Below are 27,270 nucleotides of genomic sequence, written 5' to 3'. Positions count from 1 at the left end.
TATAAGTGTTTATAGCTACTGGCCAGCAGACACGCCACAAACACTAACAAACAGCACCTCTATCCTGCAAATGTGAACCCTGTGTTACAGTGCAATTTTAGATTGATACCGCTTACGTGGAAAGGAGTAATGCTGCGATCGCAACACTGGTCACCGCATTATAACCGCTGTCAGGGGGAGTGAAGCCTTAACCCCCCAGTTAGTGGTGAAAACTAACTGAGTTTAGTCAATGCAACCCTTTTCCCCAACAAAACGAACCACATATAAACTAATATAGTAGAATAAAACATTGTTTTATTGGGAAAACATTTTAGGAATAATTAAACACAAGCATTTGTTCACAAGAGAGATTTGAGAAGTCCCCACACACTGTTGATCCACCACCAGGTTCCATAGCTCAGTACGGGGTGAACAGAGCCCACCCAAAATATATATTCACAGATGTGTCTATATGTATAGATCCTTGGTTTCTCCCACCTTACACTTTGTGTTAACTATAAACATAAATTATTTTAATAACTCAATGTTAAAATGTGTTTGAGATTTTGAATTAACTGTAAAGTCAATGTGATCTTTGTGTTTAGCTTGTCACACTGTTGTAATGATATGATCATCATCAGAACAGAAACAGGACATTTGACATTATTTACTACTGAGACCAAAAGAAAACAATAATATATCAGAAAAATAAGAAACCACAGTCCTGGTTCAGAAGGCACCATATTCATGTCAGAAAGAAACTATTTAGAGTTTGACAAAACGTCTATTTACATGTAGTAGTTGTTGTGGATCCTTTGGCTGGATCACACGATCATTCTCTGGAAATTAGTTAACCTTGTTGCTTTGGAATTATAGCTGTGCATTTTTCAGAGAATTTCAACGATTTCTAACAACCTAAATTTGTTGAACAGGATCATGAGCAATTGTTTAGAGCATCTGCTGAATGGGCCTATTGGTTTGAATTTGAATATAACACTTCATCTTTTAGCACTAAATCCTAAAGTACGGAGTCTAATTTATTTAATATTAATAAACTAAGGCTATAAACTGCGTTTCTGTATTTTATGAACTGAGTATAACTGGTACAGTAGATAGCACGCTGTGATGGGGGAATTTAGTTTCTGTTGTGCTTCTAAAATACAACACCTGCCCTTTGTCATTGCCTCAGAACTGGAGAACTCGCTCTGCAAATATACGACACAGTGCAACTTTTGCTGTTCCAATCCGTTGGAGCACTACACGGGGCAGAATTAGGATTATGTAACAGCACAGACTGAGATAAGGCATGGCACAAAATACTTGCTCTGGCTACACAAAGGCTAAAGTCAGTGTGTGTGTGTGTTTTGTCCTTAAATTAATGTGGTGACTCTTAAGCCACCAACACACTCTCGCTCTGGACCTTTTGTGGATATCAAGCATCACTGAAGGAGTTGGATTGTGTGTTTATTTGCTCACAGCAAGAAACAGGGCAGAGGCAGAATATTGTGCAGTGTCTGGACTCCTACTTTACACTACATTAGTCCTTTAACTAGACGACTTTAATAGTTAATACCACGTGAGCACTATGTGCAAAAACACGGGATGTCTGGATACATGCAGCTATGGCCTTGTTTACCTCTAGTGAATGCTAAGTGTTCTACTCATTCCCCCTTTGCAGCCTTGGCTAACGAGCTTTCTCAAATGTCAATCCACCCTCAGTTTCCTGTGAGCAGCGTGCTCCAGCGATGGCGTCCCATTTGCGTGTCCATTTGTTGACAGAGGAGAGCCGTTCTGGTGCTCCTTCTGCTTCCTCAGACCTCTTTGCTTCTTGTACGTCTGCATGAGAGAGACAGAGGCGCACAGAGAACATGCTTAATGATTATAAGTCAAATTTACACATTTTAATATGAAAACAGCGACAGTATAACCGATGTTTGAACAATTAAACTAAAGTCACAACAGAACAATAACAGTTAAATAATGGAAGAACAACTGACCTGAATGTAGAAGTTTGAGAAGAGGATAATGAACGTGAACATGTAACTTATTTGGAACCAGAGCCAGCCTATGGGGAAGCCACACGGCCACACGACTGCACAGTACGTCTGGGACACAGTTAGGACGAACTGGATCTGTGGAGGAAGCAGTAACAAGAATGGGTCAAATACGATCTGTACAGGACAGTTAAAGTATATTTAATGAATAATTTTTACAGTACGATATATTCAAAGGCAGGATGAACCCACCAGCTGCAACTGTGTGATGTACTTCTTCCACCAGAGGTAAGGCCGGATGGCCGGGACCGCCGAGAGGCCGTAGTAGGAATACATCACAACATGGACGAAGCTGTTCAGCATGGCACCGAAGTACGCTGACGGGACACAGGACAGAGGCACAGGCGTTATTATTATTATATATTATTATTAATATAACTATTATTAAGTTATATTATTATCCACAGCAAGCAGTCGTCATAGGGGGAAATCATTACTTGGTCCGGAACGTTTGCAGCCACTTTCATGTAAAATCAATAGAAAACTGGCAGAAATAATCCAGTAAGTATCTGTTAAATATTCCTATATAAACTAGAAATTATTTTAAATATTATTAAACATGTCTATTTTCAGTTTGACATCTTAGAATAATTGAATTTAAGATGTCTCAGTAGAAGCTACATCCTGGACAAGCATCACTTAGTGTTCTTTAAGGATTTGCGGATTTGTTATTAGTGTTAAATGGATTTAACGCTAGAGCGCTTTAATTATTTAGCCTGTAGCAAGGCCAAACCGTCGCAGTGGCGCCCGGAACGACCCGAGTCGCCGAAGTTGTGCTTAAAACTCACAGTGGCCGCAGGGGATCCAGTTCATAACGAACCACCAGATGTTGAACATGCTGGCGTGATGGTAGATGTGCAGGAACGTGATCTGGTGGTTGTTCTTTCGCAGGATGAAGAAGAAGGTGTCCATGAACTCGATGAGCTTGGAGAAGTAGTACCACCACAGGACGTTGATGACCTGAGCGGCAGAACAGCGGGGCGAGGATCAGCACCGCTCACGGTGTTTTATGTAACTGCTGTGTGCACATTTCACTGTGAATCCTGTTTTCACCTCCACTGCAGGGCTCAGTGTCGACGGACGAGAGTGATCATGTTGACATGAATCGGATTAAATGGACTCCCTGTCTCTGCAGCTTATCTACTGGGATTTACAGGTGCACTCCAGAATAAATCAGAGCAGTGCATCTATAGAATACACTCACATGTGAGGTGCTAAATACGCCCATGAGTGATTAGACCTTTATTGACCTGTTTATAACCGAATGGGAACTCGTGCACTTTGCAATAAAACAATACACAGACAGAGGTTTTGGGAGCGCTCACCCTTTTATCGGTCTCCTCCACACTGTGAGTGTTCTGGCAGTAGAAGTTGTAGCCGCCGTGCCAGACAGCCGTGCCGAGCTACGAGAAACGGCATCGAGAGAAACAGTCAGCGGCGGTTGGTAAATGTGGAATGTTCTAAAACTAGACATGAGATGTTTCAGGTCACACATGCGTCTGTCCAGCCGGGTCGAGGTCACCCAACATTAGCGCCTGGGATTATATAACTTTAATTGAGTCAAAGGTGAAAGCTTCGCTTCGTATGATGTCGTCCGGGTCCTAAGACCACTTTACACACACAGCACAGGAAGCTCAGGTCACCTCCTCGACCCTCATTGCTGCAGCGCTTTCCAAAAAAGCCACCGTCACCATGAATTAGCTCCAGGCGCCGAAAAAAACATGAAGGCTGTTACACAACGGGCCGACACCGTCGCTGCTGCGGCCGACGGCTCCCGTTAGCTCGACGGCGGCGGACGTCCGGGTTTTGAGCGTCTCCGGCGCGAGTCATGCAGTCAAACACGCAGGATCATTATGTCATTAACCACGGTGCCCTAGAAAGATAGTGGCCTGTACTTTGAGCCACATCAGGTGGTATTGATTCGAGTTCACGCCAGGACTGAAGCGGTGAGGATACAGGGTTTAATGAACCACAACCACACACACACACACACACAACAGTTGACCTTATGCAACACAGACAAAAGGGAACTCTGCCGGCCGATGCTTTAGATGTACACGTGCAAATACGGACGTCTGATCGACGGCGAGTAAATAGAAGCAGCACAGAATCTGAATATCTGTGTCTGTTTACATCGATTTCAGCCACTGATTCAGCTGCTTATAAAAAAAATAAAATAAAATCTGTTTTCCAGCAAACAATAGGCGGCTGTGCTGATCCGCCAGCGATTTGATAGCAGAAACAATGAGGCTGTCAGCGTCCAGCTGTGGCCCTCCCTCTCTCCCCCTCCCTCGGCCTCGTTTCTCCGGCAAAGCTTTCACAGTGAGACGCGCCACAGGAATCGGGCCTGCGTCTAATCGGGCCGACGAGTTCGGCAACAAGTTGAGCGGTTGGTTCCAACCGGCGGCTAATTCGCAGGACGAGCGGCTTCCGCGGTTGTTCGTGTTTGGTCTGAGGCGCCGCTCCGTCCTCATCCTGTCTATCTGTGTGCAGCCATTACCTCATAGAACATGTAGAAGGACAGCAGCGTGAGGCCCAGGTTGTAGAGCAGCATGGGGCCCCTGCAGGAGTACGGCTGCCGGTGCCTCATGTACTTGGGCCCCAACCACACGATCACCAGGTAGAGGACGGTGAGCGCAAAGGTCGGCGGGTAGTTGTCGAGCAGCAGCAGTCCCTGCACCCGATGATCTGAGCCATAAAAGGGACAATTGCTTAGCGGCAGATTAGCAGCTGATCGATACGGTCAAGCTTATCAGATGAGGAGGCTGCAGCAGAGCGCACAGGCCTAAAGGAGAGCCTCTCAGCGATATTTACCCCCTGCTGCTGCAACAAAGCCACGCGCCACCTACCTCGGGGACCGATCCATGACTCAAAGAGCGCGTTCAGTTTGTGATTGAGTGCCTCCATTTGTCACCTGGAATCAGACACATAGTAAAGTTAGAGCCCGTTCGTTTCTACTGATGCACTGGGTTCAGTTCGTGTCTCCAGCATCGCCGGATAATGATTGTGTGGGGTTTCGTCTGTGGGGACGAGCAATGACCGGATGATAGAACACTCATCTCTTAGACTGCACTAAAACCCGACAAGGCACATATTTGCTCTACGATATGAGCTCAGAAGTATTTGCCCTGCGGGTTTGTCTACAGGAAGCCGTGCGGGTCGTTGCAGTCACCCTACACCTGCATGTAACATAATGTCATGACCCTTACTCTACATGTGAAGCTGGTGGACCTGTTCAAACTATAACACAAGTGTGAATGTGCAGATGCAGCGCAAACAGTAGCTCGGCCGATTATTTCCCATCTACCAGAATAACCTTGATCTTTACAGGTAGAAACGTGAGAGGATCTATCAAATTCAGCTAAAGCCTCTTAATTCAATCTGCTCGAGGCTCTCGCCGTACAAACTGATGCCGCTGGAGGAACTGGGGATATGTCGAATACTGACTTCAGTAACACACAATGAGAACACCACAATTTAACATTGTGCAATGTCCCAGGTTCGCAAAGGAATTCCTACAAGTCCGGCTGTGTTCGAACAGGGCCGTTGCAGTGAACGTCTACCGATGGCGACAACAACCAGTCACACAAAACACACGTGTGTGTGCGCGTGTGCGTGTGTGTGTGTCTGAATCTTCCCAAAACACAGATGCCCAGTGTGAACTCTGGTCAGATACGCCGCCGGTTTTAATGGCTGCGTCCGATAAGGGGGAATTACAAGCGGCCGCACGACTGCGAGGAGGGAGCGTGTTGAGCAACACGGCGATGAGCGCATGAATGAATCACTGTGAACCACAGGGATTTGGAACGTTCTCAGAGTTATGTGTTCCTTTAAAATCGGCGTGTGTTAAGCCATGGTGGGCGAGGACGCAGATTAGGGAGCGGTGCGGACGGAGGGCAGGCTTGTTTGGATAACGTTTTAATACCACGAGGGATGAATAATATTTGGATGAACGCTGCCGTTTCCCAACAACGACACAGTGCAATGATTGAGCTCAAACTAACGGGAACGCGGACAGAAAGGGACGTCCAGTAAATATAAATACACAGTGTGTGCCGCGGGTCAGCAGCTACTGGGACCACTCTGCAGAACGGAGTCAGTAGTCTGATCCTGGAACAGTGAGGGTCACACTTATATAATCACTCTCCAAAAGTTTCCTAAAAAACAAGCCGAGCCGCGAAAGCACCCGCTCCGTCGGCGGCGGCGGCGAGCGAAGTTTCACCGGCACGAAAACCAATCGGCTCGAACGGAAAAGTGCCCGAACTGCGCAGATTGTAACACTTCGCTAAACATCCCGCCATGTGATTATCAGAGAGCATCGGGCGCATACTAAACGGCGCAGTCTGCGGAATCTAACCCCTGCTCCTCCGCTCGTTTGCGCCGTTAAAACGTCTAATAGTCGTTTTCCACACGCGTGTGATTCCATCCGCACTTTACGCGCCGTGGCGTTCTGCCGCTAAAACTGTGGTCCAGGCGCAGAAACTGACGCCTCGGAGCGGCTGCGCCCCGTCTATTCGCACAAAACTCGGAAAAGTACTGGAGGAGAAACAAAAAAAAAAAGCCCCATCCCGTCGAGCGCCTCCGCGTTTTCACAGTAACCGGCGAGGTCACCGCTCCAGCATCACCTCAGCCCATCGCGCATGGCGGCTGCGAGTTCGTCCCCAAAAAAAAAAAAAAAAAAAAAAGATGTCAGAGAAAAGCCTTACCATCCAGCCACCCGGGCGTGCGGATCGCCTGAGACACACAGCAGCGAAGCTGGCGAAGAGTGCGGCGGGGATGCGGCTGCGCGCCCTGCCGTGCGTGTGCGGCGGCGACGGAAGACGGCGGCGTCGGCGCTGCCTCGGTCTGAGCACAAAGCGCAGCCTTGTCGCCAAGTGGAAAGTGGAGGGAGGAACGCGCAGGCTGGCCCGTCGCTCTGCGCGAGGGTTATATCCACGAGGTGACCCGGTGTGTTGCAACGGCGCGCACGCGCGCACGCACGCGGTATAGACGGTGTAGACGCGCGAGGATGACATCAGGGGCCGTCTTTGCCCTCCTGTACCGTCCGCAGACGCATGTCTGTAAATGAGTTGTTAACGCGTGAGCGGGGCAGAGGGTCAGTTATAGGAGCGGCTTTCACATTTTAGTTTACATTCAATTAGATTAGCATGATTAATTAAAGGTGATAAAAAAATCATTACCACACGTCATGCTCCAAGTTCTGGCCCTGTACTAAAATTGTAAAATTGTATTGTCTTAAAAGCATTTCAACAAAGTATTATTATTAATGTTTTATATAATATAATAATCCTATAAATATCTATTTTATTCTATTATACTATACTATTACATACACTATTTATAAATTAATTTGCATGAAACATTTCATTCTGTGCTTTTCACAGAAATAACAGCAATCTAGAGATGTTGCCTTGTAAGATTGTTCAACCCGGATGTTTTGGGTCAGTGGTCTGCAGTAAATCAGCATACTTGGACTGACTGTTAACCCTACGCTGGGTGGGTCCTGGTTCCCCCCCTGACACGTGCAGACAGGATGAAGAAACTGAGACCACTGACATGAATCCAAGATCTATGGGACACTAGGTTTTGATCCATTCAACTCTGTCAGAATATACGTCAGACAGTCTGGCAGCTCAGTGATATCCTGGTCCAGATAAGGACGGAGACACCCCAGGACGCGTCGTGAACATGCCCTGACATCAGGTCTCCCTGAGTTAATGATTGACACTTGCATTAGTCCAAAGAATGGCGTGAAAAGTTACCCGCTTTACAAACGGCCACTAGGAACACGTGGAGCGAGATAAGCTGGGACGATGGCCGGACTGGGCCATTAAGATGATACTGCTTATCAAAGCGCTGGGTCCAGCCATGAAGGTTTAGTCTAAGACGGTACATTGAAGATATGAGACTGCTGAATGTCAGCTTGTGGCTTGATTGAGAGTAGGACTTACCGTGGTGTTAAAGCTCAGCCTAAGCGTGGCTTGTTTATCAGCCCCAGGTATTTGCTCGGCCACACCTGAGTTTGTTCTCTGGGATATTTTAATGAAATGACACAAATGAGCAACACATGGCAAGGAATAAATTGTTTATTTTGTATCTTAGTGTCCCATAATAATGAAAACATACTTATAACCAAACTGCAGAGAAGTGCATAGATGCTAATTGACCCCTGGGGATCGATGTAATGGTTTAGATTCCTTCATATAGCGCCCCCATCAGGACAAACAGTACCTGAACTCTGTACCATAGTTTTATTTACAGTTGCAGTGCAGAACTAGCAGCATTTCCATCAGTGTCAGCTATAGGTTGGAATGAGCCCATTTTATTATATCAAGATGCAAATATATGATACAACATGTAACACAATAAGTCTGGTTGGGTGGAAGTTCAGCCTCCCAGATCAGCTTTGGGGCCTAAGTCATGTTCTTTGTTATTGCACACACTGTATAGAGACCAGGTGCTGTATTTATTAACAGAAGCTGCATATTTGGATAATACAAGATTGACATAGCTGTGGGTGGAGGAGCTGAGTTCAAACAGCTCCCTGACAGACTGACCTTTGACCTCTACAGCAGGAGAGCAGGGGCCCAGTCTGGTACGGGAAAACCTACATTTAAACAAATTTAAAAAATTTGTTATGGGCGTGTTGAAATGTTCAATGTGCACAGAAGCCAACAATTATCAGTTTGAATATTTATAGCTGAACCTGTAATAAAAATGTGGCTAATAACAATAAAGTTTTGTGCAAGATTGACTGTCCACCTGCTCTTGTTGTTAATCATTCTTCAAAGCATTTAAATGTGCTGACCTCAAGTGTTTCGATTGTTCCAGAAGATTTTTTCTATTGTTTAAAGAAGCTTTAAAGAAGCCAAAATTGGGTTATGATTTCAAACTATTTCCTATATTTCCTGTAAATGCAAACTATTTCAAATAGAAAGAAACAAGAAAAATCCTTGTACAGATTTAATTTCAAGCAGCATCACATTGCAAACAATGGTTCAATTACCGGTAAATGCAACACTAAGATCAAGGTCCCACTATGTCAGCAGTTCAAAGCAAGTCTCTAAAATCAGATGTAAAGCTCACATTCAGAAACAAATCATACTCCATACATGTTAATGTAGAGCAGCACTGTATTTACACAACACAGGATTAAAAGCAGACTACTGTACAACTCTGTGCTACACGTACATCCTCACTCAGACAGACTGAATATCCAGAGAAAAATAAATACACATCTGATTTCTATCACACAACCTTTTTGCACGTCTTAATTCTATCAAAATAATTTTGTAATCATAAAAATCTGATACAGTACATATACATACATTTAATGTAGGTGTGTTTCTTACAACACACACACACAAGTTGCATTCTGTTATAATTGGACTGTCTTCATTCATTTAACCTTGTTGACCGGGTTTCCAATCAGCTCTGGGCACTGTTCTTCGCCTTTTGCGATCATGTCGCACTTTAGAAACAGGTCGTAGTTGATCTTGTCGGTTATGATGCTGTCTTGCTTGTACTCTGGGTGCTTGGCGACGAATTCTCTCATCCACTTGGCCATGGTCATCAGCTCGCCTGTTTCATGTCAGATGAGTGGACAGTTACACTCAGATAAAGTTGCTTTCGGCTCATAAGAACATTATGCTTTTGTCTTTGATTGCAGTTTACCTGAGGCACGTTTCTTTATAAGCTTCAGATAATTTAAAATGGTGCACCTGGTGTCCACATCCACCTCCATGTTTTCCAGGTAGGAGTTGAGGATTGGGATTAGCCCCTGAAAGACTCCTTCCTGGTAAAAGGAAGGATAAATTAGATGGTTAAATGGTTTTAATCAAGCTCTCAAATTTCAGCTCTGTGAAATTGCAGGAGGCACAGAAGTCATAATTAACACAATCACGAAGCAGAGAATCATCAAAGTAAGTAAATCATCTAGAGGAGGCATGAATATCTGTCTGATCAAGAAGAAAAATGAATGCAGAGACTGTCAATGGAGAGCCATCCTTTTGGGTTTATCAACGCCTTTCCATCCTCACTGGGACAGTTAAAACGAAAAGCTGAGCAACACTGCCATCCACTGAACAGAGCTGCTACTGCAGCTTAAATCAAGCCAACAGCGATAAATCACCTTTCCGTTGATGATCGTGTCGATGCTCATCAGCGTGTACTCCTCATTAGCGACATCGGACTCCAGGCCGTTCTGAGCAGAGGTGGTGCCGTCCAGAACTGGGTTGCAGCCTGATGGTGGATAATAGAAATGGATCATGCATTTGTCTAATGGAGATATTCAGTCTCAGCTAATCCTTGTGTTTTGCCCACCTCTGAAGATGTCATTTCGAAAGTAAAACATGCCCTCCTGGACAGCGTTTCTCTTCTGTGCAGCCTTCATGTTTTCATCAACCTGATGAAACAGGGTTTCCAACATCAGAGCACCATATCAGCTTTGTATGTCAAGATTTAAACTTGATTAACCATTAATCGCTACCTTTGACAAAGGGATTAGGAAGTCCAGTTTGTAGGACAGGATCACTCTGGTGAGCAGCACCACAAAAACCACATACGCAGCGTTTTCAAAGTCAGTTAGCTGCACCTGAAAGAAGGTAAAATGTGATCATTGTAGCACTAATTACAACTGTAAACCTCAGTCTGAGAAGTCGTATACTGTAGGTGTAAATACCTCCATGGGGCGGAACTCAACCCTCCAGCCGATGTCAGAGTTTGGAGGCGGGGGCTTAAACCTCATCGTCTGCCAGTTCGTCGACTGTAAATTCTGCGGGACGTCACATTTTGAAGATTTAATAAATCTGACTCAGATGAGCAGAAACTGCTTGTAGGAGGCAGGAGACCTCACCTCGAAGTGATCGGATTCGTTTTCATCATCCAAGTGTATTTTCTCCTCAAACACAGAGAGCGGGTCTCGAATAAAGAGGTGCGCTATGTGTTGGGCCAGCAGCTTGTCGATCCCTACAAACGCAAAGCTCAATTTAACTTTTGTCATCCTATGAACACCTGATACTGGATTCTGACTTTGAACACAGATTGTTTTCCTCTATCAGACTGGAGTACCTGCACCAAGCAGCTGCTTGTTGATCTCCTCGTCTATAGTCAAATCGATGTCATTGTACTTTTCCCCACATTTAGACAGGTAGCTGTCAATGGAATCATATCGGGACTTGAAGATCCTGTATTTGTTGTTCTTCAAAGGCTGTAAAAATTAAAGACATTTTTATACTTTACAGCCACATTTTAACTCATAATAACTGGATCAGTTGCCTAATGCATTACTTATTGTTAATAATGGAAATTAACACATATTGATGACGTTTCAACACTGCGTTCTAGTTTCAGGCTGCTCACCTTCAGCCCACGTTCCTCCTGTGTCCTGTCATCCACCGAGGCAGAAATAACTCCCCAGCGACAATCGATATCTGACACATAGCCTCTGTAGAAGGGTGAGGCTGCACTCAGTGCCATCTGTGAAGAGCAGTGATCAGGGTTGGTGGCGTTTTAAACAGTGGGGGCTACTGCATGAAGCCAGCGTGGGTTTATCTACTCACCACAATGGGGCAGAATGTTGCTAGTTGGTCATAAAGGTACCTGGCCTCATTGATGCTACACGCCTGGAATGTCACCTGCAAAAACACCATAAACAGAGGCTGAAGTGCATTTATAAATCACTTATTGGGTCTGTCGCAGAAAGCATGACACCAAACTAAAGGCCGTGGTTCTGGATGCCGTGCCGCTCTGTACCTGCAGGCAGCAATTTCCCATTCCGAAGCCCATGGCGTCCATGTAGATGTGATCGGGCAGAGCCGCCCTCGCCGCCTCGCCATCGTCCTCGGGAAACGCCTCCACAAATGGAGATGGTGTGCACTTGTCTCTAAAAACTGAAACACAAAGATTCAAACACAGCAATTATTTTAAAAGTTCCCGTGCTTGTCTAAAAGTATAATGCATTCAGCCTTTTATGGAGCCTATGATTACACTTACTTGGTACGTTTATCACGACTTTCTCTCCTCTTCTGTGTCGTATGTTTCTGGTGAGGGTACTAGGAATCAAATATTAATGTAATAAGTCAAGTCTCCACACACATTATAACATGTTACAACCATAACCTACCTGAACCTTGGGTGTATGTTGATGGCTTCATCTGGAAAAAACAGTGACTTTGACACTCCCTTCTCAACAGGAGTTGGCTTGGACTCTGGTCTGGTGAAACCTGGGCAACCTAACCTGACGAATACAGACGGGAACACCATTACAAGCCTGTGCCTGCAAATGTACTAATTATCAACTGATTGTTTTTCTTAAAAGTCAAATGAGGTTTGATCCTTGAACTGTTAAGCAACAAAATATTTACTTTGCATAAAAGACTTTCCAAAACTTGCAATATTAACACATCAAATGTTTCGCATTTGGTTATTATGCAACAGTGGCTCTGAGTTGCATTTGTATCTCTACTAACACGCTAACTATAAACGCCGGTAAAACCAAAGTACCTTGGAAACGAGGTGATGGTGCAGAGGGTTTCGTTTGGGTTCAGGACAGACGAGGCCTCTCGCCGTCGCTTTCTCATGTTGCTTTCCACCGTGTTGAACTCGGACATGGTGCCGCCGTACGGCTGCCCCGGGGTCCCTTCGATCATGTAGCTGCCGTATTCCGGTCTCCAAAGTGTGGGGTGACTGCAAAAATAAAACTATTGTTTTGAAGGGGTCTGATTTTGCGGGTCGGCGGGTCTTTCTGTCACCTTGACCTTTCTGATTGAACTGACAGACCACCCCCCCTTTATCATACTGTATGTCCGCCATAATCTTGGCAGGGCAAACAAGCGCCGTGTATTTGTGCTGCAGAGTGCGCTCTGTGCTGTGCTCGACAGAGGGGCAGTAATGAGGAATGCATTGGCTGTACTATTCCCACTGGCATTTCCCCTGGGTGAAGTCGGCTCCGCAGATTTAGGCGCGCGTCACGGGCACAAGCTTGTACAAACATTTACATCGTCTGCAGACAAATTAGCTTTACATCACCGTTACATGCTTTGACGAGCTCACAGAATCAACAACACATTTCAAAAAGCTTTAGCTTCTTAGAACGTTAAATGCGATTTGTGAACTATTTGTCATATTTAAAATACATACAACTTGACGTCTAAAAATTTACTTTAGCAAAAAGAAACAACCTGATACTGACGTCTGACGGACTCATTGTAAACATTTGACTGGAAGCTCATACACTTATGCACTACTGTAATCGCCGCAGCATGAATCCACTGTTTGTACTGAACAAACAAAGACTTTGACTGTCAAATTTACACTCGACTGTATTTACCTCGCAGCCTAATGCAACCTTGTTTATGTGCAGCTCTGTGTGACTGTTCCCCTGATGAATTGTGGATGCGGTCCTCATCGCCATCGCCTAATGCGAGTACTGAGGATTGTAGGTGTTTCACTGCATTGACATGCGGCAGGTGCAGTGTCCGATCTACACGGCTGAATATCCGTGGGTGCGGTGAAAAGCTCACTTACTTTGGGTTTATCTTTTCACCTTGGTCTTGCAGAGTCTCCAGAACATCTGCACCATTCAGGACAAGTCGAACCTTCTCATCCTTTTCATCCAGTTCCAACAACATGTACTCTACCTTAAAAGCAACAAAAAGAAAAGGTCAGACATGTTTATTTTGCTTGACTCTGCACTTTGAAAAAGTACACACACGCACAACGCCCCCACACACACACACACACACAGTTTCCACCTTCCGTGCTGCTTTTGAGTAAATAAACAAGGAAGACAGGACTGTAAAGGCAACAGGACAACTGTGTTATAGAAAGTACAGGGACACTGTGTCTGGAAGTTTGGTTCTCTTTTGTACTGGATTCACTGGTGCTGAGCCTTTAAATGCACCTGTGTTCTTGAATGTTGAACATACTTTCAGTGGCTTAAAGCTAATAATTCACGTATCACTAAAAAAACAACAACAGTGAAACCACTATTACAAAACTGCAGGTTTATTCTTCACATGCTAACAAGCACTGGGCGAACTGTCAGCAACCAGCGGCACGTAACATTTTCATTACTAATTTAAACTGATAAAGGTAACAGCAACCGTGGGTCGTTCCAACGTGGTTTACCGTTTCATCCCTAGTCCCCCGTAATCCCCTGTCTGAAATAGGGATTAATCTATAACAACAGCATTCCACACTGCTGGAAATCAAAACACCTTGTACAAGCTGGGAACACTGAAGTGCAGTGGGCTGGTGGTGGCAGGAAGACAGGAGCGGCGAGCTTCTGGGAAGTGGACGATCAAAGAGAGAACGCTCCCACATGCCTTTAACGTTTACTCACTAATGAAATACTGATTAGTGAGCGAAACTACCCACAGAGCACCCTGAATAAGCATTAGCTTCCTCATTCCCACTACTCATCTGATTCTGCTGAGTCAGTCTTAGTCTAACGCGTTAACGCTTCTCACATTGTGTACGAGGGCTTCAGTACAGACAATAGGCTGTAATAACAGTGTCATCCGAGCAGGTACAAACGACTCATTAAAGTAATTACGTGATTATTATCTTGTCGTTCGCCCTGTTTGCGGTCAGATGTACAACAACACGATGCGCTCGTTCAGGTTTATTTTGTTTTATCAGAGTCAATAATGGGTTATTGTTGCGTCATGCAAACCACGATGTCCGACAGGTCCAAAGCGCTGAGGGCCACATGCGTCAGCATCAACAGCGCCGCGCTTTTACGCACGCTGGCTCGTTATGAAGAGCTCCGGGGACACTTTTCTTACCTCATCGCCCCATTTCAACACGTCCTTCTGTCGCTCCTTCACCTTGTTGTAGATGTTGAGGAACTGAATGATGCCGTGCTTCCTGATGTGGTCCGCATACTTCTTGGTTTCTTCCCAGTTGAGCGGAGAGCCCTGTGACAGCAAACCCATGGCACGGCGCGGCTGCGAAGTGGAAACTCAGAGCTCGTGTCCGCTGAACTCGCACGCCGAACGTTAGCTAGCTAGCTACTTTGTGCAACTTGGCGGGGGGAGCTAGCATGAAGTCTCGGCGCCCCCCGAAAACGGCAGTGCCCGGGTCTTCAGAGCCGCTGTCACGGAGCTGGGTTCGGTGCCCGCCGGTGCTGCTAAGCGCGCTGCCCTGTCGGTAACCTTAGCTGGGCATCCAGGAGAAACAGGGCCCTGCTCATCACTTGCTAACGTCTGATCAGATATGAAAGGGACCCCGTCAGCCGCCAACGCCGGTTCTCCCCCAAACAGGACCCGTTTCCGTACGCGCTGTCCTCGTCCCAGTGAACGACCACGGGCCGTGTTAAAGTGCAAGTCAGTGACGGAATGATAGCGGGATGAGCCGGTAGGTAGGTCTTTACTAGCAAATCGGTCTGCTGCACAGAGCTGGGTTGTGTTGAACATATGAACTCCTCCTGGCTTCACGCACGTGACCGAGTGGCGTCAGTGTGACTCAGCATTCTCAGCTGCTCGGCCCCGCCCACACACCAGACAGACAGACAAGACATTCATGCTGCATTCACGTACAGTCGAAAATAGCAAATTGTTGAAGAAAAAGGGTAAACAAAAAGTAATGTTCGTAAAAATGTATATTTTTCCCTGCTGACATTTCAGACATGGCAATATCAACTTCTGTCTTTTATTACTGGGCCCCTTATGACCTCTATTATATATTTGATCTATAACGTTAATAAAAAATATATACTCATACCTCAGAAATTATACTTGTATGTTATTAAACAAATGAAAATGAAATAAATAGATTAGTGTTTTTTAGCTGTGACATATATAAAACACAGATCTAAGTTTATCTAGAACATAACTACTGCCAAACTACAGTTTGTTAATGTCTATATTCGTATATAAAACTTCACAATAACTATTAAAACTGCAACATATTTTAGATCTTTGTCTTGCTCTGGAAAAAGGTGAGCATACCCAACAGAATGATTTATGTAAACATAAACGTAAACATAAACATTTTAACAGCTTTTAAGGTAATGATGTGATTATGTCAAACAGCTCACAAAGTAGAGTGAAAAATATTTTGGTTTTGGTTTTCAGCCAGTTCTCCTACATACATGCTCTTTCAGAAATTTGGCCCACAAATAGCCAGTTTATACTGCATTTAATTGATTCAGAAAACATGCTTTGATGAGCAATTAATCTTTTAATTTCACTAAAGTTGAAAATTTTGCTGTATTTGTTTCTTTTTTGTTAAGCAAGACGACCTAGGATGAGTCCAAAAAATACTGGCAGTCATTACAAAACAGTCATTTCATTACCGTCACAAAACTACTAACTTATCTACTACTACTACTAACTTACATAACAGTATGAAAATGAATGAAAGACCCTGGACGAAAGAGAGTTGTAATGACACAGCATTTTATTTCATTTGTTGACAGGGTGTGTGTGAGCTGCGTGGACTGACAAAAGAGGGTATAGTTCAATACGCTGCACCCACATAATGAATCATTGCCACCATTTGTTTTCACCTGATAAATGCAGTATGTTGTTACCTCTACACACATAAGGACAAAACCTGCCTTGATATTAGGCTTATTTGAATTTCCACACCTGCGAGGCTTATGAATATAAAGCTGTTCAGAAAATAATGATGAGGGGCAGTATGATTGAAAACAAATCAGGCTGAGATAGTTATAAAGACAACAGCTGTTTCATTGTGTTCACCAGAGACCAGAGAGCTTTTAGCTGTGACATATATAAAACACAGATCTAAGTTTATCTAGAACATAACTACTACCAAACTACAGTTTGTTAATGTCTATATTCGTATATAAAACTTCACAATAACTATTAAAACTGCAACATATTTTAGATCTTTGACCATAGTTTGGACATGTTTTTGGTATCATTATCCAAGAGCTCAGCGCTAAAATCTGAGTTAATCTGCCTCTTCAGGGTTCTCTGGGTGTGGAACATTTTTCACTGACAAGTGTACACAAACTAATCCCATTTGACTGTGATGTAATTCTTAACTCTGATGGATGTTCAACATCCTATCTGATATTTCCCATGGTGTTTCTCAGTGACCTGGAACTTTTGAGAAAATACAACAAGCCATACAATCAGAAGATGATTGAAAGGGATTCAGAAGATTTAGGTCCTTTAACATCATTCCCAGAATACAATCCATGACATTTTCTTGGAAAACCAGTAAATGTTGTGACTACTGTGACTGCACGTAAAGCAGTGGTGAACATTTATCCACGTATGGAACTCATTAGGAATAAACGACCAGGGCTCAGGGTGGCTTACACTTCACTTTAATTAAAAACAAACAAAAAGCTAAAATACATGAGCAGTCAGGGAGTTCATGAGCACTAACTTCCAGTAAAGCTCAGGCTGACGGTATTCTTAGAGTCACATTTTTCATTTTTACAAAATATTTTGCTGCTGTCACATCTAAACCCATTCAACCATCAGCTTTCCAACACATTCCCAACAGAACCTGTGTCTGTAGTGTTTGTGGCCATCACACATATGACGCAGCACTACACAGTGAAAACTGTACACGGGACACATGTAGGTGGTACCAGAAAGTTTTCCAGCTCCATCTTTTACCTCATCATTCTGTTCAAGTATCTCGAGAATCACAGTAGTAATAGTCACCATACTTGTTGCGCTTTAACATCATTCTCACAGAATCCAGTATTATTATTCCCATCTCTCTGGATGAAAAAGACAGATTGTAAAAGATTAAGGTCAGTAACAACACGATTTTGATCTTTTTATATATTTTGTGTTTTAAATAACATTAAAAGGGCTAATAAAGTTATCCCAGTTGAATTGGCCCCAAAAGGAAATTCCAGTCTGAAAATAATAAAACCAGTGATCAGTTTGTGTTTCCAATTCTTGAAATAATTTTCAAATGTTATATTGTTATATAAACAGCGTGTTTCCAAATTTCAAAATGCATTCCTCTCGTTGATGCCCATTTAAAACTGATCATCTTAGTGCCCTAAAAGACGGACTACTAAGGGGGTAAGTTTAGAACCAGCAGCCTTTGCTGGACGTGCTGGAGCCCTTTAGACATGTACCTAACATCATTATTAACCCCTAAACCCTTATATACTGACTGGAGCAGATGAAACAGAGCTGGCTCTGGACTCTCGCGTTTTCCGCGTGGGTATGGTGACCACACAGCACGAAATACCGACAGTAGCTTCCGGCAACTCATCATCTTCAGTCCATTCATTGAGGTCGGGGTTGTACACCTGAATGCATTTCTTGTACTTCTTCTCCCCCTCGTTCCAGCCTCCGAGGAGATACACCTTGTTGTTCAACGTGGAAACGCCGGCCGTGCTCACGCCCGTGAGGAGCGGCGTGCAGTAGCTCCACTGCCCGCTGTGCGGGTTGTAAGACTCGACGACCAGGACGTCCACCCTCTCCCCGCGGCCTCCCAGCTGACTGCCGCCGATGACGTAGGCCCGGTCCCCCACCGTGGCGGCGCAGTGCCAGCCCCGCGGGGTGCTCAGGCTGCTCTTGTCCTGCCAGGAGTCGGTGGAGGGGTCGTACGAGCACACCGACCGGGAGTAGGCGTTGTTGATGTAGCCTCCGGAGACGAGGATCTTGCCGTCGATGACGGAGCTGGCGTGGCAGCAGCGAGGCACCTCCATGGGAGCTTTCATCTGCCACTGGTTGGAGGAGGGCACATAGCACTCCATGGAGGCCTGAACGCCGTCGGCGTTTCGCCCTCCGATGGCAAACAGCAGACCGTTGAAGGTGTTGAGGCTGAAGTGGGTGCGCCTCTGGATCATGTTGGTTAAGTGAATCCATGCATTGAAGCGAGGATCATATCTAAAATTCAAGGGAAGCAAAAGTTGTTGTCCAACGTTACACAAATGAATATGGCGAATAACGATCGATTGTTCTCACCTGCAGAAGTTGCTAACAGCATGTTTGGCCTGGTTCCTTGCATCGTTCTGGTCCTCACCACCGGTCACATACAGGAAGCCGTCCAGCACTGCCACGCACTGGTTGAAGCTCTTTGCTGGCATTTCTGTCAACTTATTCCAAACGTTGTCCTCGTCTCTGTACAGAACGTCTTTGCTGAGAGACTTCTCTGTCAAGGCAGGGCGTCCGCCCACCGTGAGTATCACCTTGAGGCCGCCGCGCACCTTTGTTCTGCGTGACTGGAGGATGTTCTGTTGGTAAGGCAGCAGATGGTAATTCATGGCATCAACAAGGAGACGGTGGCACTCTGGGTCTTGCATCATTCTGGGCACGCTCTGGACATGGTTCACCAGGTCCTGGGCAGAGATTGTGCCAAAGCGGATCTGAGTCAGGAGGTCCGCCGCGTACTTCAGCCTCTTCTCGTCGAAGTCCAACCATTTCATGGCGATCTGGAAGGCTGTGATCTCGGACGGAAGCTGCAGGGAGTCGTCCGACAGGAACTCGCTGATCTGCTCGTAGGTGAGTTTCAGGAACTGCTCCATTTCGGAAAACTCGATGAAGTTGTGCCGCATGAACTTCTGCGCGGCCTCCTTGGTGTCTTTGAGGTCGTAGGCGTCCGCGATGTTGGCCACGTACATGCAATTCTCCACGCTGAGCTCCTGCATGAGGAAGTCGCTGCACATCTTCACCAAGGTGCCGATCTGCAGCAGCATGGCCGCTGCTATGGTGCTGCCGATGCTGTACAGCGACAGCGTCAGCTTCCCAGAGTACGCGTACGTGATAGCGGTGGCGAGGCCGACGGGCGAGAGGTCGTTCAGATCGATCTTCTGGAGGCTGGAGTCCTTCCTCAGGATGTTTCGAACGTATTCACTGCAGGAGGCCATGACCACCTTGTGGACGTCAAATGACTTTGACTTGGTGGCAACTGTCAGGTCACACAGGAAGCTCTCGTGCCTCATGCTGCTCAGACCCTCCAGGAGGTTGGGGGCGTACGCAGAATCGTTAACCTCAGTCGAAATGCAGTTGAAGCCGTTGCCCCCTTCGAGCAGCGTGTTTAGGCCGTTGATCTTGTTGATGGGACTGTCCTCGACCATTATGGTCATTTCATTTATGTCTCCTTTATTCTTTTTGTTGGCCTTGTTCTTCTTGGGTGCCATGGCTGTAGCAGCAGAACGCAGCCCAGACCTTCCAAACATGAATCAAAAGGGGCTTTACAACAAGCACACGATGCACAGACACTGAAGAATGCTCATCTTATCAACTGTAAAATGCACAGGTGAAATAAAAACATCAATCTTTTTTACGTTTGTGGGATTTGATCTGACACCTTTCAGGACATGTGTGCTGCCAGGTGATGCTGGAGTGAGAGAGTGTGTCAACATGCCCCTCTTTGCATCTGTCACAATTTATCAGCAGCATGTCCAGGAATAGCAGCGTTGGACGGCTCACTCATGGCGTTCCTTTTATAGACCTTGAGACATGAGTAGCAGGCCTCTGGTTGTTCAACTTTTTCATTTGGGTATGCAGTTTTTTATGTTTTTTCTATTTTGTTTCTTTAATGCAGTGGTTTGAGGCCCATCCTAAATATGTCTAACGCAACTAACACAATCTAAAGGGCAAAAACATTTCACACAAGCTTAATTTCACAATGTCCACCCACAAGATTAGCAACCCTGACACTTAATGCCACCACATCAATTGATTTATAAAGGAGTTTTGACTTTTAAACAATTAATATTATTTTTAAAGCACAAAAAAGTGAAGGACCACGCTCTCCACTGTGAAACGCCCAACAAAGGCCCGACATTAACTGTACAAAATTGAATTTTCATTGTCAAAGCTGCAAACAGACGGATGATGGAAAAGCTCTAATTACCTGAGAACTGAAGTTGAGGCTGGTGAAGAAGGAACTTGTGCCTCCAGTTACTGGAGCAGGAGAGAGAGACCAGCAGTCAGCCCTGCTGAATGAGGCATACAGTTAACTCCTCCTCTCCCCGGACTCAGTGCCAATCAAGTATTGTGCAATTGAGATGGGACCCCACACCCCCAACAGTAGTGTCCAACAGTAGCCTCCAGTCAGTTAGTGTCAGCGTAGCGTTTGACCTCTTATCCTCTGCGGGGCGTCGTATGACGAGTTTCATTTGTTCTCTCGTTGTTTAGGATAAACCATTAGATCCCTTCTGGACATTTACACTGTTGTGGTAGACAATCTTATTTAAATGTACCGTATTACTGTTTTGGTTAATGTATTAATCTTTACTTGTAGCTTTAAACGTAACTATGCCACCAATAACTATTTATATAAATATAATCAAATGTAAAAATAATATTGTCTTTAGTAGTTCAATTTTCGTTTTCTGTTATTGTTTCATTTTCATATCCGCGTGTTTGACGCCGACAATGACATCACGTCCAGATGACGCGCTCCACATCGTGATTGTCGTCGGTGTCGCGCATTATAACAGTGTCATCAACGGGCGCGCGCGCTGCCCGGTGTGTGGACGGTGGCACGTGCGTCCCAGTGATGGCCAGCGGCTCTGATGTGGCGGAGAAAGTCATGCGGTTCAAACACCAGCTCGCAAACACGGCAGACTCTGCGACGGTACATGCGTTTGTAGTCGCTGTTGCTTTTCACGGACGCTCCGCATAAAGAGGCGCTGCGTTAAATGCGTACACACACATAACGTATTCGATTCCGCACGTTGGCTCGTCATAGTAAGTTGTGGTTATGTTTGGAGCCATTGATTTAAATCTTTGATTCAGCAGCCACGCATTCAGGCTGTTTTAACGGCAGGGCCTTTGCTGCTAAAATTGGCAACTCCTCCAGTTGTTCAACTTATGGCTGCTGTCCATCATCCGTGACGTGCGCGTGCACGAACGCTTCACTCCCGTTTTACTCCAGGGTGTATTTACTGTATACACAGGCCAGCATTTTTCTTATTTGTAACACATTGCAAAAAATACTAATGCACAGCTGGATGCAGTCAATCCAGGCATGTAGCGAGGCTTATCAGCAGCTTGTGGCATTTTCCATTTATAGTTCACGGTAAACGGAGCAGCCTTAGTGGGTGTGCGAGGTCCCCAAACATAGCTTGGGCTCTGAATGCACAATCAGCAACTGTGGCGATCCTAAACCAGGACTGCCATATTTGGCATGTTACACTTTCTTCAATGAAATTTAAAGTTGAGCATTTTGTTTTAAATATAAAATTTGGGCATGAGCCCAGTTCATGTGTCCAGCCACCCTAGAGATGCTGCTGATTCTGTGTAATGTCCATTATTAATCTCCACTGGGGATTCATGTGTTTGTTTGCTTTCTAAACAGGTTCTAAAAATTCTGGGGAAACTCAAGGATTTGGATATCACGTTAGAAATTCTTGTTGTAAGTCTCTTTTTTTTTAATGAGTGAGTGTTGAATAGCTATGAAATGAGATTTCAATGCACTGAATTGACTAGACCAACCAGTGTGTACGTGTGAACTAGGAAACTGGAATTGGAAAAGCAGTTAACGCTTTACGTAGACATGAAAAGGCTGGAGAGTTTGCCAAGTCGCTAGTTAAAGGCTGGAAGAAACTGATCCCGAAGGATTCTGCAAGGTGATGTAGCTTTATTTATAATACACTTTAATTTATATTTTGTATGCTGCTTTCATTAATATTTCCTTTTTGCAGTAACACAGGAGAACAGGATGTGTCAGTGAGCTTGTCTGTTAAAGACAAACTGGATGAAGAAGTACACCCCTGTACCGGGAATGTGGCAGAGCAGGATTTAAACAATAACTGTTTAACATCTCGCAGCAAGAGTCCTGGTTCTTCAGACGAGGCTCTTTCCATAACAGGAAAGAGGAAAGCTGATTCAGAGACAGAGCAATGTAAGGAACTGGACAGAAAAGGGGAACAGACTGAAAATCAAGAAAAAGATCAGCAAGAAAACCAGAATGTCTTTGACAATATAGTTTTGGCAAAAAAAGTGAAACTCCAAGAGGGTAAACGGGATGAATATGCCTCAAAGAGGAAAAAGAGGAATCACAGTGATCAGTGGCGTGAAAACAAAAATTCAGAAGAAACAGCAACGCCCAAATCAGAGGACAAACAAATGAAGAAAAGCAGCTCTGATAGTGGAAGATGTGAGCCTGAGAAATCAAAACAGAAATCAAAGTCATCAAACAGAGTCAAAGAATCATCTCGGACTGAATCCAGTGACAAAAACTCAAAACCGTTAAAACTGGCGAATGTCACAGATAAGGGATGTTCAGAAATGTCAAGAAGCTCAGAGGCTCCGAACAGAAAAAGGAAGGAATCGAGCACAGAAAGACAAAAACACAAACAGGAGTCTGAACTTAAGGATCAGTCAAAACACAAAAAGGCCCAGGTCAAGCACAAAGGTGGCGCAGGCGGCAGACAGAAGGAGCCCTCCATGTCTTTTGAGTCTTTCTTGAACTATGATGTGAATGCGTCCAAGAGAAAAGAACGTCAAGTGAAGAAGCCCAAAAAAATAAAGCAAAGTGCAACAAAACGCTTCAAGTCACCGGTTCTGTCTATACATGTTGCCTCCCTAAAACAGGTACATCTGATGTATTTGATTTTATACCAGTTGTCCTCAGAGTGGAGCATTTGATTAAAATATGGTCTAACAATCCCCTCAGGAGGAGTCTTTTATGGACCTGATGAACCTTCCTTTACCTGCTGCTCTGCCCGAGTGCGACAAGCTGCTCAGTGTCGAGTACTTTGACAAGCCAGGTAGTGTGTGTGTGTGTGTGTGTGGGGTGGGGTGGGGGGGGTGTACAACTGACTCTACTGCATTTGACATCGCTCACTTTGTTCTTGACGTCCCCCCCTTTGTCCCGAAGCTGAGAAGGAGCCTGAACTCGACATTTCTGAAGACCCTGCAGTCTTCACCGGTCAGCGACTCAACAAAAAGATGCAGGTTTACTCCGGAGCCAAGACGGTTTTCCTCCCGACCATGATGAGCTTGTATCAACAGTGTATCCGCACACTCCAGAACAACATCAACTGTGAGTAGAGCCTAGCGAGACCTTCACGCGCAGCAGCAACGTGTCAGTTTGTTGGGTTTGTAATTAGGTGCGGAGATCTCTCCTTAGTGCTGCATGAAACTGGTGGAGTCCCCTTTGAAATCCTGGAGCCGGTGTTCGAGAGGTGCACGCCGGAGCAGCTGCTGCGCATTGAGGAGTCCAACCCAGTGAGTGACCAAGTAACCGATGTGCAGAGATGCTGCCTATTTAGTTACATTCACACCTGATGAGAGGGGAGGCTCCAGGAAAGCCATCGGCTACAGGTTTAGAAACCTCAAAAGTATTGGAACGGGGCTAAATGAATGAATGGAAGAGACTGCTTAAAGATTAGATGGTGTTTTTTCCTCAACTTTAATTTCATCTTTATTTACATGAGTATATTTAAGATAAACAATAATGCGCAGTCATTAGTTACCCTGACCACCAGCTTTTTTATAGTTTACGTGAGGCCTGGTTCTTTCTGACCTTTGTTACTGACTATGTGAAGTATGGTATCAAAGCAGAGAGCCTCGAATAGGAAATAATAGTGTGATTGTGCATGTTTGTCCTTACCGGTTTGCTTCTGCAGATCTACATTGGAGTGACAGACCATTTATGGGGGAAACACTGTCAGAGGGACTTCAAAGACTCCAAACTGCAGGAGTATGAATCGTGGAAGGAAATGTACATCAGGCTGTCTGAGGAGAGGGAGAGTAAATTCAAAAGACTGACAAAAAGCATCGTCTCCGCTCACTCAAAGAAGCCCAGAGGTGCGGACTGCATAGCCAACATTGCTGTAACTGAAAGTAAAAGGCTGACAGTTGCACACAGATTTATTTTGAGATAAAATAGAAATATGGAAAACAGAATTAAATCATTAACATTCTGTATCTCTCATCTTTTTTTTTTTTTTTTCTTTAGGCCGGCAGGTGAAGATGGCATTTATTCACACCGTTGCCAAGCCACCCAGAAATGTACGGATTCAGCAAGAAATTCATGGAACTGCTGCTCAGCAGCCTCATCAGAAGTGCAGGTGGGTGCAGCGTTTTGAAGATGCTGATATGTCAGACAGCCTCATTTCTAGTAAATGTGTGTAATTGCTGTAGATGTGTTTTGGATACAAACATCGGCTGTTAAGCTTTGTGCTTGCTCTCCTCCTGTTCCACATAAAACTTCCTAACTCAACAACAGCTTGGAGTCGTAACGTGTGGGTGAACTGCTTTTTGAGCACAGCCAAATACAGGAATTAGAGCAATGTGCTGGATAAACTGGTTTTATTCTGGGCTTCATTCCTTTGTTGTCAACAGTTGTAGTTGGTTGGGGGTTGAATACTCATTGGCTGTGGTCTAAAGCTGGCATTTGGAGGATGGAGACTTGTTTTGGAATTGCGTGATTGCGTGCATGTTGTGTTTTGATTTTGTAGAATGCATTATCAAATCAGTTTATGCTTTCATACAATATTTTCAGTGTCAAGACTCAGGACAGTCGTCCAAAGCAGACCTGCAGCGAGCAGAGCAGGTCCAGCAGCACCAGTTCGGGGGCGAGCAACCCTCAGGACTCTCGTAAAAAAACAAGTAAGCTGAAACAATGCTCTTAGCTTTCAACAACTTTACACATGAACTGACCAGATGTCTATCAGCTCGTCTTTGTGAGTAATGCAGCTGCTTTATTTAAAGGTCAGGATATTAACTGTTACGATATTTACTTGAAATACTTTACATTTTGAATGACTTTACAGTGAATCCCTTTCTTCTGTTCTCAGGAGTTGCTCCAATGATGGCAAAATCCTTAAAAGCATTTAAGAAACAACTGGGTCGCAGATGAAGGCTGAAACATAAAGTATATTCTGTCAGTAGTCATTTATTATCTATGTACAGGATTCTGATTATGTTCTCCTTGTGTTAGTACATGCACAGGTAATTGTTATTTTTTTTTTTGTTTGTTTTGAATTGTCTTCCATATTAATTGGAGAATAAAGTCAGCAATTTTCACCTGATTTGATACGTTTTCTTTAGCTGAAACTGTCTGGATGGTATTTAGAGAAGTGTGTCTCCCTCTAGAGGATTAGAGAAACAACTGCTTGTGGCAGCCTGCTAAGCGTTATTTATCTCTGCAAAAAAAAAAGTTATTTATCTCTGCAGATTCAGTTAACGGTTAGAAAATAAGTTATGTTTTTCGTATATGTAACTTAATAAGTTCTTAAATGTAAAAGCCTGTTTCGTTATAATCTGATGTTTGAGAGCGCAGGTCTTTCTCCTGCCAGTGTTGGCAAACTGACGAGATCACTAATGACTGTCTGACCACAAGTGGATCCTATTACTGGGAGCTGTGGCCAACACTGACTTCAGGCGTGCGCCACAGCAAAGACAGAGATTTATTTTGATTTTATTTAAGATAACAAACATGGTTCCCTTTTCATTAAGAAATAGATTATATTTTTATTACACACAGTTAATTAGTATATTACATAGTTTCAAACATGGATCCTGCTTTAATATTTAATCCGTCTGAGACCATTAGCTTAACTGTAGTGTAGATGTTACTGCACTTTCAAAGTGCATGGTCCTAAATGGCTACGTAAGCATCAACACTGGTTATTAGTGATCCATTACTACTGCTCAGCAGAATGTTGGTGTTTCACATGTGTAAAGCATTTTGTCTAATGGTGCATAAAAAACATATTCAAATGGGACAATACTATTTACACCTGTGGATGTGAAAGGCCCATACATAAAACAAACCATGTGAGGTGGATTGTGCGTCATACACTGACAAACCAGAGCAAGTCAGCTCATAGTGACACAAGCTTTGTTTAAAAGTAGGAATTGTACGGTTCCTGTTTCTCCTCCTTAACTGCACACCTGACAGTTTTACGTTGGGGGGATTAAGCTTCCATCATTGCAAAATGGGCCATGACTGCCATAATTTTAACATTTGAAATCAGTGGTCTTTAACTAATGATCTGAAAATAGCTAATTTAAGCTTGTATGTTGTTGTTTCCTGCTGTTCTGTTATCCCTGACATAAAGGTCCATGTTGGAACATGCTTTGCAAACTAGCCTACGGGCGAGATGTGAACCTGAACTACTTTTTCCCCCACTGCCTTTCTTTGCAGCTGTTTGCCTCCATCTCGTCAACGTGCTGGATCATGTTAAGTTTTAAAGTTTGCGAAAAGGCCCATTTCACACTAGATAAAGTCAAGTCATCTGATCTGCTCATGTGAGGAGCCCAGTGTCCGTTCAGGGTGCCCCTCGTATGCCGGGGGTCCCCCTCCCTCCCGTCCCATCATGGCG

At 44.5% G+C, this 27,270-nt stretch overlaps 4 protein-coding genes across 4 annotated transcripts; 1 reads left to right on the top strand and 3 right to left on the bottom strand.

The window, feature by feature from the left end:
- Positions 1-274: 274 nt before the first annotated feature.
- Positions 275-7,000, bottom strand: elovl5 (ELOVL fatty acid elongase 5). The gene is made up of 8 exons (XM_029126900.3): positions 6,740-7,000; positions 4,883-4,947; positions 4,534-4,721; positions 3,359-3,436; positions 2,822-2,993; positions 2,226-2,350; positions 1,977-2,111; positions 275-1,815 (listed from the first exon to the last, which is right to left on the bottom strand). Exons 2-8 carry the CDS (start codon positions 4,938-4,940, stop codon positions 1,684-1,686), a joined length of 888 nt encoding a protein of 295 aa, XP_028982733.1. The 5' UTR covers positions 4,941-4,947; positions 6,740-7,000; the 3' UTR covers positions 275-1,683.
- A 1,983-nt stretch (positions 7,001-8,983) lies between these two features.
- On the bottom strand, positions 8,984-15,472 carry gclc (glutamate-cysteine ligase, catalytic subunit). Its single transcript, XM_029176007.3, has 16 exons — positions 14,822-15,472; positions 13,560-13,672; positions 12,537-12,719; positions 12,157-12,270; positions 12,027-12,085; positions 11,787-11,923; positions 11,594-11,668; positions 11,394-11,510; positions 11,103-11,241; positions 10,888-11,000; positions 10,714-10,806; positions 10,522-10,626; positions 10,356-10,437; positions 10,165-10,274; positions 9,708-9,828; positions 8,984-9,614 (listed from the first exon to the last, which is right to left on the bottom strand). The coding sequence occupies exons 1-16, from the start codon at positions 14,969-14,971 to the stop codon at positions 9,433-9,435; spliced, it is 1,893 nt and encodes a 630-aa protein (XP_029031840.1). The 5' UTR covers positions 14,972-15,472; the 3' UTR covers positions 8,984-9,432.
- Positions 15,473-16,418: 946 nt separating this feature from the next.
- Positions 16,419-20,985, bottom strand: klhl31 (kelch-like family member 31). The gene is made up of 3 exons (XM_029176006.3): positions 20,844-20,985; positions 18,950-20,152; positions 16,419-18,871 (listed from the first exon to the last, which is right to left on the bottom strand). The coding sequence occupies exons 2-3, from the start codon at positions 20,122-20,124 to the stop codon at positions 18,139-18,141; spliced, it is 1,908 nt and encodes a 635-aa protein (XP_029031839.1). The 5' UTR covers positions 20,125-20,152; positions 20,844-20,985; the 3' UTR covers positions 16,419-18,138.
- A 428-nt stretch (positions 20,986-21,413) lies between these two features.
- Positions 21,414-25,974, top strand: eloal (elongin A, like). Its single transcript, XM_029176005.3, has 11 exons — positions 21,414-21,569; positions 22,293-22,349; positions 22,451-22,563; positions 22,639-23,530; positions 23,613-23,706; positions 23,817-23,981; positions 24,069-24,166; positions 24,568-24,748; positions 24,900-25,011; positions 25,446-25,552; positions 25,741-25,974. Exons 1-11 carry the CDS (start codon positions 21,492-21,494, stop codon positions 25,800-25,802), a joined length of 1,959 nt encoding a protein of 652 aa, XP_029031838.1. The 5' UTR covers positions 21,414-21,491; the 3' UTR covers positions 25,803-25,974.
- Positions 25,975-27,270: the final 1,296 nt, after the last annotated feature.

This window comes from Betta splendens, chromosome 15 (assembly GCF_900634795.4).
Source record: "Betta splendens chromosome 15, fBetSpl5.4, whole genome shotgun sequence".
Classification (NCBI taxonomy): Eukaryota; Metazoa; Chordata; class Actinopteri; order Anabantiformes; family Osphronemidae; genus Betta; species Betta splendens.
The sequence above is the reverse complement of the archived record's forward strand: the minus strand, read 5'-3'. Positions and strand labels throughout refer to the sequence as shown.

What these genes read in the sequence shown, in the direction of transcription:
- elovl5 (XM_029126900.3), bottom strand. Translation starts at nt 4,940, where the DNA reads ATGGAGGCACTCAATCACAAACTGAACGCGCTCTTTGAGTCATGGATC. An exon ending in GTCATGGATCGGTCCCCGAG is followed by an intron (nt 4,722 to 4,882) that starts GTAGGTGGCGCG and finishes TTTATGGCTCAG; the next exon opens with ATCATCGGGTGCAGGGACTG. An exon ending in ACATCACACAGTTGCAGCTG is followed by an intron (nt 2,112 to 2,225) that starts GTGGGTTCATCC and finishes CTTCCTCCACAG; the next exon opens with ATCCAGTTCGTCCTAACTGT.
- gclc (XM_029176007.3), bottom strand. Translation starts at nt 14,971, where the DNA reads ATGGGTTTGCTGTCACAGGGCTCTCCGCTCAACTGGGAAGAAACCAAG. An exon ending in TGGGAAATTGCTGCCTGCAG is followed by an intron (nt 11,669 to 11,786) that starts GTACAGAGCGGC and finishes GTGTTTTTGCAG; the next exon opens with GTGACATTCCAGGCGTGTAG. An exon ending in TCGAAATGACATCTTCAGAG is followed by an intron (nt 10,275 to 10,355) that starts GTGGGCAAAACA and finishes ATCCACCATCAG; the next exon opens with GCTGCAACCCAGTTCTGGAC.
- klhl31 (XM_029176006.3), bottom strand. Translation starts at nt 20,124, where the DNA reads ATGGCACCCAAGAAGAACAAGGCCAACAAAAAGAATAAAGGAGACATA. An exon ending in GCTGTTAGCAACTTCTGCAG is followed by an intron (nt 18,872 to 18,949) that starts GTGAGAACAATC and finishes CTTGAATTTTAG; the next exon opens with ATATGATCCTCGCTTCAATG.
- eloal (XM_029176005.3), top strand. Translation starts at nt 21,492, where the DNA reads ATGGCCAGCGGCTCTGATGTGGCGGAGAAAGTCATGCGGTTCAAACAC. An exon ending in ATGTTGCCTCCCTAAAACAG is followed by an intron (nt 23,531 to 23,612) that starts GTACATCTGATG and finishes CAATCCCCTCAG; the next exon opens with GAGGAGTCTTTTATGGACCT. An exon ending in GCATTGAGGAGTCCAACCCA is followed by an intron (nt 24,167 to 24,567) that starts GTGAGTGACCAA and finishes TTGCTTCTGCAG; the next exon opens with ATCTACATTGGAGTGACAGA.